The sequence below is a fragment of the Cucurbita pepo genome, chromosome LG05 (genome assembly GCF_002806865.2).
Source record: "Cucurbita pepo subsp. pepo cultivar mu-cu-16 chromosome LG05, ASM280686v2, whole genome shotgun sequence".
NCBI classification, from domain to species: Eukaryota; Viridiplantae; Streptophyta; class Magnoliopsida; order Cucurbitales; family Cucurbitaceae; genus Cucurbita; species Cucurbita pepo.
This window is the reverse complement of record NC_036642.1, coordinates 426,750-436,451: the sequence shown is the minus strand read 5'-3', so window position 1 is coordinate 436,451 and position 9,702 is coordinate 426,750. Positions and strand designations below refer to the sequence as shown.

The 9,702-nt window shown below is 38.4% G+C and overlaps 2 protein-coding genes across 2 annotated transcripts; one reads left to right on the top strand and one right to left on the bottom strand.

Moving 5' to 3' along the window:
• The first annotated feature begins 976 nt into the window (after positions 1-976).
• On the top strand, positions 977-4,849 carry LOC111794871 (MDIS1-interacting receptor like kinase 1). Its single transcript, XM_023677043.1, has 2 exons — positions 977-4,058; positions 4,142-4,849. Exons 1-2 carry the CDS (start codon positions 1,385-1,387, stop codon positions 4,567-4,569), a joined length of 3,102 nt encoding a protein of 1,033 aa, XP_023532811.1. The 5' UTR covers positions 977-1,384; the 3' UTR covers positions 4,570-4,849.
• Positions 4,850-5,282: 433 nt separating this feature from the next.
• LOC111794872 (auxin-responsive protein IAA13-like) lies at positions 5,283-8,426 on the bottom strand. Its single transcript, XM_023677045.1, has 4 exons — positions 7,853-8,426; positions 6,069-6,403; positions 5,556-5,679; positions 5,283-5,379 (listed from the first exon to the last, which is right to left on the bottom strand). The coding sequence occupies exons 1-4, from the start codon at positions 8,161-8,163 to the stop codon at positions 5,310-5,312; spliced, it is 840 nt and encodes a 279-aa protein (XP_023532813.1). The 5' UTR covers positions 8,164-8,426; the 3' UTR covers positions 5,283-5,309.
• Between the last annotated feature and the right edge of the window lie 1,276 nt (positions 8,427-9,702).

The following is a 9,702-nucleotide window of genomic DNA, read 5'->3' as shown; positions in this document are numbered from 1 at the left end:
TTGGCTTTTTAGTGAAATTCATGACCAATTTTATGTATTAATTTTTTTATTTACGAGATTTTATCAAATTATATCTAAATTTAAAATTTAGGGGGGCAAAAGTAGGGGTGGGGTGTCCTACAATAAAAATTGGATGTGGCTGATATGAATTGGGACAATGAAGATTATTAAGGGCCATTTGTCCTTATATTGGTGTTTTGTTTTTGTTATAACATGGGAAGATTCCTTGGTTTCAATCAAATAGCCTAAGTTAGGAAGATAATATTTTATTGCTTAATTTTTACATGATAGATTAAACATTTTGATATAAATTTATTATAAGCTATGGTTGAATTTAATGAATATTTGTCATACGTAGAAGTTACCCTTTTAAATTTTAATTACCAAAGTTGAGAATTTCAAGGAGATTTAGTAAAAGCCCAAATCATTTGAGCATGTAGTCTTGGATTTCACACCTATGTGATATAGCATGTAAGCAACTCTCAAAGTGGCTTTAACTATTAAATTTATTCACACCTTTTCTTTTCCTTTTCCTTTTTCTTTTTCTTTTTATTTTTTCTTTTTCTTTTAGTAAAGCTCTTACACAATATCAACAACAATCATAATGTAATGTTGAGAAAGGTAAGATTGACGTTCTTTTTTCTTTATTTTGGATCGAAAAATAGAAGAGTTGCGTGAATAAAAAATATAAGAGAGGTTCATGGCCAAGGGTAAAAATGCCCGAGTAACAGTTATTTTGGAATGTACTTGTTCGAAACGGTGTTAATAAGGAATCCGTGGGGATTTCCAGATATATTTTCGAATCGAAGGAAGATGCAAAATTACATATATTAAACATATAAAATAATTATGGATGGATGGATGAATATTGTGATTTGTAATGCCAGAAATAAGGGAGGTGGGATATAAAATATGGGTGAAAAAAGGGTGCAAAATTAAAGGAGAATCACATTTTGATGAGTCACATACACCAAGTTGACTATCTTGTTCATAGAAACAGGAGGAGGAGGAGGAGGAGGAGGAGCAATAATTTAGCAGTAGCAGTAACAGAGAGCACATAATTCTCTTCCACGTTTAATGTCGGAGAAACTTCCAAATAAATCCAAACCCTCCTTCGTCATTGTTTGCAGATTAACAGCTGTTGCATTTCCCGATGCCTCCTCCTTCTTCACAACCCCATCAATTTTTCATTTCCTTACCCGATTCCGCCATTTATATATTTAAAGAACAGAGCATTTCTTAACCAACTTCTTTCTTCCCACTATCACCAAAGAGCTCACTGTCTCTCTCTCTTTCTGTCGCTGAGTTACATGCAGAGACAAACCCATCTTCTTAATTTTTGTGATGCTTCTGAAAATGGTGGAAATCTGAGAGAAACTGAGAGATGGGTTCGGTGAAGAAGACGATGAAGTCGAAAACCCAGATTTTGGTTTGTGTGTTCTTGTACTGTTGGATTGGTTTTTGTACTGAGTGTTCTGCTGCTGCGTTTAGTGAAGAAGCTTTGGCTTTGGTTTCGTTTAAATCAGGGCTTGTTGATCCGTTGAAGTGGCTTAGAGATTGGAAGCTGGGCGATGGAGATGGTAGATTTGCAGGGCACTGTAACTGGACTGGTGTTTCTTGCAACTCAGATGGAGCAGTTGAGAAACTGAGCCTTTCTCGTATGAATCTCAGCGGCATTTTGTCGAACGACTTGCCTGCACTATCAAGACTCAGTTCTCTTGACTTGAGTTGCAATGAATTCTCCTCCTCTTTGCCAAAATCTATTGGAAATCTCACTTCCTTGATGAGTTTTGATGTGAGTCAAAACTCTTTTGTTGGTGAGATTCCGGTGGGGTTTGGGGAGATGGTTGAATTGAAGAACTTCAATGCCTCAAGCAACAATTTCTCTGGTTTAATCCCTGAAGATCTTGGAAATGCAACTCAGCTGGAGATTTTGGATCTCCGAGGGAGTTTTCTTGAAGGGTCAATTCCTGTATCTTTCAAGAACTTGCAGAAGTTGAAGTTTCTTGGACTTTCTGGGAACAGTCTCACCGGTCGAATCCCGGCCGAGATCGGTCAGATGTCGTCGTTAGAGACGGTTATTATTGGATACAACAAGTTTGAAGGAGGGATTCCATCAGAATTTGGAAATCTCACCAATCTGAAGTATCTTGATTTGGCTGTCGGAAAACTTGGTGGTGGCATTCCAGCTGAGCTTGGGAGGCTTAAACAGCTTGAGACATTGTTCCTTTATAAGAACGAATTCAAGGATCGAATTCCATCGTCGATCGGCAATGCTACTTCATTAGTGTTTCTTGATCTTTCAGACAACAAATTGACTGGGGAAATCCCTGCTGAGGTTACTGAATTGAAGAACCTGCAGCTGCTGAATCTAATGTGTAACAAGCTGTCTGGTGAAGTACCTCCAGGGATTGGAGGGTTAACAAAATTACAGGTTCTGGAGCTATGGAACAACTCCTTTTCGGGCGAATTACCGGGCGATCTCGGTAAGAACTCGGAGTTGGTTTGGTTGGATGTCTCATCCAATTCATTCTCTGGTCCGATTCCTCCTTCGTTATGCAATTGGGGTAATCTAACCAAGCTTATCCTTTTCAACAATGCCTTTTCGGGTCCGATTCCGATTGGATTATCGTCGTGTTCATCGCTCGTTCGTGTTCGAATGCAGAACAATTTTGTATCGGGTACAATCCCAGTTGGTTTTGGGAAGCTTGGGAAGCTTGAAAGGCTAGAATTAGCAAATAATAGTCTCATTGGCAGCATCCCAAGTGATATGTCATCTTCTAAATCGCTTTCTTTTATTGATCTCTCTGAAAATAGCCTCCATTCTCCTCTTCCTTCCTCAATTCTTTCCATTCCAAATCTTCAAACTTTTATAGTCTCTGATAATCATTTAGAAGGTGAAATCCCAGACCAGTTCCAGGAGTGTCCTGCACTATCTGTTCTTGATCTCTCTTCAAACCATTTCACAGGCAACATTCCGGAAAGCATTGCTTCATGTGAGAGATTGGTAGCTCTGAATCTCAGAAACAATCAATTAACTGGAGAAATCCCAAAACAGATTGCAAATATGCCTTCATTGGCGGTTCTTGATCTATCCAACAACTCTCTTACAGGTAGAATACCGAATAATTTCGGTATCTCTCCCGCGCTTGAATCGTTTAATGTATCGTACAATAAGCTCGAGGGTCCAGTGCCATTAAATGGTGTGTTAAGAACAATCAATCCAAGTGATCTTCAGGGCAATGCTGGTTTATGTGGAGCTGTCCTACCTCCATGTTCACCAAATTCAGCATTCACATCAGGGCACAGCAACTCACGCTCGGCGCACATTATCGCCAGTTGGGTCATCGGAATATCGTCTGTTTTAGCAATATGTATCGCTCTTTTCGGTGTTCGATCATTGTACAAGAGGTGGTACTCGACTGGAAGTTGCTTTGAAGGGCGATATGAAATGGGTGGCGGAGATTGGCCATGGAGATTGATGGCATTCCAAAGGCTTGGATTCACAAGTACTGATATTTTGGCTTGCATTAAGGAATCAAATGTGATTGGAATGGGAGCGACTGGGATTGTTTATAAAGCTGAAATGCCACAGATAAAGACAGCTGTGGCTGTAAAAAAGCTATGGAGATCAGAACCAGATCTTGAAATGGGAAGCAGTGAAGGTCTAGTAGGAGAAGTGAATTTATTGGGGAAGTTAAGGCACAGGAACATAGTTCGATTACTCGGGTTTATGCACAACGATGTCGATGTAATGATCGTCTACGAGTTTATGCAAAATGGAAGCCTTGGAGAAGCCTTGCATGGTAAACAAGCAGGGAGGCTGCTAGTAGACTGGGTTTCAAGGTACAACATAGCAATTGGAGTGGCACAGGGTTTAGCTTATCTCCACCATGATTGTGACCCACCCATCATTCATCGCGACGTTAAGCCAAACAATATACTTCTCGATTCAAATCTCGAAGCACGGTTAGCTGATTTCGGGTTGGCGCGAATGATGGCTCGTAAAAACGAGACGGTTTCAATGGTAGCTGGATCGTATGGCTACATTGCCCCCGGTAAGTTTCGGTTGATATTAAACTCTATGATCATACAGCAATCAATTCGATTAGTTGTTTTGTGACTTCTGTTGATTCTGCAGAATATGGATACACTTTAAAGGTGGATGAAAAGATCGACATTTACAGCTACGGCGTTGTTCTTTTGGAGCTGTTGACGGGGAAGAAGCCATTAGATTCCGAGTTCGGAGAATCGGTGGACATTGTTGAATGGATTAGAAGGAAGGTTAGAGACAACAGACGTTTAGAAGAAGCATTAGATCCAAATCTGGGAAATTTCAAGCATGTTCAAGAAGAAATGCTGTTTGTGCTTAGAATTGCTCTTCTCTGCACTGCAAAGCATCCAAAAGACAGGCCTTCCATGAGAGATATAATAACAATGCTTGGAGAAGCAAAACCAAGGAGAAAAAGCAACAGTAATGGCAATGAAGGATTTGGAACTAACAAAGACAAAGACAAAGACAAAGAGAAGCCAGTTTTCAACACCTCCCCTGTAAATGGCCTTCTCTAGAAGGAACAACAATGGAGGAGTTTCTCTGTACTGAAAATTGGCCTTCAAAAATCCCCACCCTCTGTGTTTTCATCCTTTTTTACTCCCTGTTCCTTAATTAATTGTAATGATTGGCTCATTTGTTGGGTGTGTACAAGAGCAGATGATGTATAGTATAAATTACATGTCTGCCATTAGAATTAACTGAAAATGGAAAGGCTTGTATAACAAATAATATTTGAAGTTTCAAGCTATATATGTATAAGCAATACAAGCATATTATTGTAATCATTTTTTTTTTATTGAAATTCAAAACTTTACCTGTTTACAAAACACACATAACCACAGCATTTTCTCTCCAAACTCCCATTGGTGGAGAGGAAAACTAGAGCATTATTTGCCCTTATATTCACAACATAAACATTCCCACATCGGAACATGTGCATGGCTTTATGGGCTGTGAGTGACTTCAAAAATACACAAATTGTGGGGAACGAGATCAGAAAGCCAAAAAAGAAGTCAATTTTTTTTCTTTTCTTTTCTTAATACTTCGCCTATTCCCTCTCCTTTGCACAGTTTTCAAGCTTATATCGGCTGCCTCAGTCCCATACATATTGGCCTTGCTCATATAAATACCAATCCTTTCTCTTGCTGCTCCATAGCTGCAAATTTACCAGAGAATCGGTGTTGTGCTAAAAAAAAAAAAAAAAAAAAAAAAAAAAAAAAAAAAAANTTGGTGAGTTTCCAATCCTGCTGGCAGATCACTTGTCAATTTGATTAGCCTCAGCTGCTCTCATTATCCTAAGCCTCTTCACGGAGTTGGTAAACATTCTGGATATATATGATCAAAAGAGACTCAAAATTACTTATACACGTAAGATAAATTAAACAAATAGAAGACCCCTCTTAAGACAGTTGCAAGAAACTGGAGTGTTACTGAGAGTATCTAGTTCAGAAGATTGTGTTATAAATTTCATCAGAATAACTAGAATGAAAAGGATGTGTACCCCCATGGAACATCGCCAACTAGCATCCAATCTCCGTCCCGATCTTCGTAAGTAAGCATGTACTCGGATAGTCCATTTAGTAGTCTGGAGGGTCTCACCATGTCATTTTCCTTTATGCTTGATCCTGTATCAGATGAAAAGGCGTCGTTAGCGGTTACCAGACAGAAAATATCTACCTTCATGAATTGATTCTAGAACAACGCATATTCATCAATAAATTAATAAGGTGATCCTTTCCAAAAGAGTTGAAATTTTTGCCTCACAACTGATAATAAGAAGCTTCTCTCCAAACTCAAGAAAATGGTTGAATCCAATCCAAAAATACTGGCATTTACTTCAGGAAGAGACCCGTTCTTTCAGACATTCTCAACATTATCCTTCTTTAGGCAGCTTTAAAGTAATCCTAAAGATCTTTTAAGTAAAAGGTTGTCTTAATTTCATTCAGACAGAACGATAGCATCAACACAAAATTCACTTATAAACATGAAGTTACAGAGGCGAGAAAGGAATTACCAGTTGAATTAGCTAGTGCAGTGGGATCAAGGAACATGTTCTCTACTTTTTGGGCCAAGGTTTCGTAGCTACTGTAAGCACTGAGGTTAACCTTTCTTCCAATAAGAACTCCATCCATATTAACCTTCACGTACAAAGAATTTCTGGAATTCCTACTCTTTTCATTTGCTTTGTGTTTATCACCAACACCATTAGGTGTCCCTGACTCCGTATGCTTGTTTTTATTCTTGCCAGCTTCTGCCTTGAATCCTTCTACAGAATGAGGTTTTGCCTGGTTAGCCAAGGTACTGATCCTAGAAGCTCTGATCGGTGGCCACCCCACGACCTGGTTACTTCTGGAAAAATAAATCAATATATTACATTTTTTGGCAAGACTATTGTAATTTTAATCAATTTGTACCCAGAACAGATAAGGAAACAAAAAGAAGAGGAATGAAAAAAGAGTGTCTTTTGCTTTATCCGGACCCTAAGGCCTTGAGCTACAGTGGGAGCTGTTCGAGCTTTTCCATATTCATCCTTCTTGTTTGGCAGGGTGTTAATGCCGCAGAGATATCATAGAAGAGGCAGAAAAAGTAAAAATTTGATGCGTCCTTTTTTATTGCCTCAAACCAATCCTAACTTTCTGATGTCTGTGGTAAATGAAGATAATTGAAGGGTTTTGAACTTTCTTTCGAAGTCTATTGTAACGGCCCAAGCGTAACGCTAGTAAATATTGTACTCTTTGGACTTTTCCGGAAGGCTTCTCCTCAAGGTTTTAAAACACGTCTACTAGGGAGGTTTACACACCCTTATAAAGAATGGTTCGTTCTACTCCTCAACCGATGTGGGATCTCTCAATCCACCCCCTTGGGAGCCAGCGTTTTTGCTGGAACACCGTTCGGTGCCTGACTCTGATACCATTTGTAACGGTTTAAGCCCGCCGCTAGCAGATATTGTCTTGTTTGAACTTTCCCTTTCGAACTTCCCCTCAAGGTTTTAAAACACTTCTGCTAGATAGAGTTTTCAACATCCTTGTACAAAATATTTCGCTCTCTTCCCCAACCGATGTGTGATCTCACATTTATGGAGTCTAATTCTTAGGTTATGAGGTAGCAAATATGCTCCTTATGAATGTTAACTTGAAGTTCTACCAAATAAATTACCATGACGACTTGACAAGTTTTAGAAAGACATTTGAAAGGGCTGTGCCGTCTAATCATATCAGGGCATCTCATCCTTTGAAGTCTAGCAAAGGCCAGTTTTCAGTTTATTCACAGCCGTATCATATTTAATTAGATGAAGTACGGCAGTAAGCCAATCCGAAAATGTTTAAAATGATTCCCTATCTACATTCAGCTTACTGTTTTGCTTTCGGGATGGGGAAGAGGGAACCAGAGGAACCATAAAAGGAAGCAAGAGCTAACATATCTGTCAGTATCAGATTCATCAAAATAAATATTCAGAGATTCGAATCAATAGTGTACTGAAAAGCAGAACCAGAGAAACACATGCAAATTCACAGCTACGGGAGTAATAATAGACCGTTACAAGACGGAAAGAGAGCCACAAAAGTCAAAAAAAAAAAAAAAAAAAAAAAAAAAAATGAAAGTCAGATTGGAAATAATCACCCGTAGAGACCGTAATTAAATCGCGTTAGAACTGTGTTAATAGACAAATCTAAAACTGGTAGTGATCGATCAGAGAAATTAAATTCGTATGCTTCAAAAAATTGGTTAAACCATAGAAAAGGTCGAATCAACTACGCACTAAATCACTCGGCATCAGCAAGAATTAGTAATCAATACCTCCCGCCATTAGTAGTTGCTGCAGAATCAGAATTTATCTTCGAGCGATTAGTGACACTGAATCCACGAGGCCACGACGAGGAACAAACAGATGAGCTCGACGAAGATATAGACGAGTGAGAGGAGATCGACGCAGGAAAATCCTCAGCCGTTAAAATTTTCCCAAATTGAAGCATCGCAACTTTCTGAATCTTGTGTGCCGAATCACGAACGCCGAGGCTGAGCCCTAGCCCCAATTCGATCTCAGATTCATCCGGAGACTCGTCCTCCGAAGACAACACCACGCTTTCATCTCTGGAAACAGTCGACATAGATTCTTCAGAAATTACAGCAGCTTCTCGTTGAAAAAGCACAGAAAATTACTAGATTAAACCGTAATGAGAGAGGAAGACGAAGAAATTGAAGCAGAGGTAAGGGGGATTTATGGAGGGAGTGGGTTGATCAGAAACGAAGTCTTGAAGTGAAAGGAAATGAAAAAATCAACGTCAACAACAACAACTAACAATAACGAGCAAATAAAAAGCAATGTCGTGTGAATGGTGAGGAGGATTTGTTTGGGAGAGATTAGGAAAGGGGATGAGAGAGAAGGAAGGTTTAATGGTGGTGGCGTGATGAAGAAGATGGAGATTGATATTGAAGCAACGGCATTGATTGAGTTTATTAGGAATTGGACCCACCTGTCTGGTTTGTGCGCCTCCATCTCCATCATTGTCTTCTTCCATACTCATTCTTCCTGCCTCGGCTCAGCCCTGCCCTTAGCCTTAGCCTTAGCCTTAGCCTTAGCCTTAGCCTTAGCCTTAGCCTTAGCCTTAGCCTTAGCCTTACCCTGTTTTTCTTGATATTTTGAATTTCTCCGCTACGGATATTTATACGTTACTGAAATGGGCTTGAGCCCAGCCCATTAACTTTTCCCTCTCTTTTATTTCGTTCTAAATAAATGATAAAAAAATAAACTTCTTAAAAATTAATTGACCTATTAGGTAATAAAATTGAACGAATGCTCAAATTCATAACGAGCATAATTTAATTAATTTAAATAAATATTTTAACTATAATATTTATTTTCTTTAGTAATTGTAATAAAATTGTGGCCCAAAAGATTGAGCCCAAAGCTATATGAAAATGATAAATTGACGATATTTTACGACAAACATGAATACGATAACGATACAAAGAAAGCACTTGAAGGAAATGAACGGGGCCCGCATTCAGCTGTTTCTAAAAGTGAGCCCGACAAGGTGGGGTCCACCTCATCACACTGCTATACACGTCGGAAGTTGAACCGTGTAGGACCCACATAACCTCCGCGGGCCCCACCAGCCATTGGATGAATCGGATTGTTGCCTCGTGTGAATATATGTTTCTAACTAAACAATAACCCAACTAATATATAAGATGTGTGATTTTAATTTCAACATTATTTTGTTTATTATTTTGTTTATAATAGTGCCTAATAGTACATATCTCACCCACTCCTAATTAATAATAACAATAATAATAATTTTATTTATTTACCATGAACCAAAAATTGGACTCATAAAGTCGAAAATGTCATAATAGGTTCACATAATCATCTTTGTTTGGATAACGAGGTAAATCCCGCAAAATATTTCTCCATTTTATAATGTGATTCATGTTTTTAACCGGCTAATAATTATTTTAATGAGCTACTAAATCTTTAACATCAATCAACCAAATTCAATGAGTATAAGTTATTATCACCCTTATCTAGTCGAGCATATTAAAGGTAAGTTATTTTATTAATATTCTTAAATATTTTAAGCAAAATCTTCTAATCCATAATTAAGCCACGAAAATAACTTGAATTTATTTAATTTATTTTTATATCT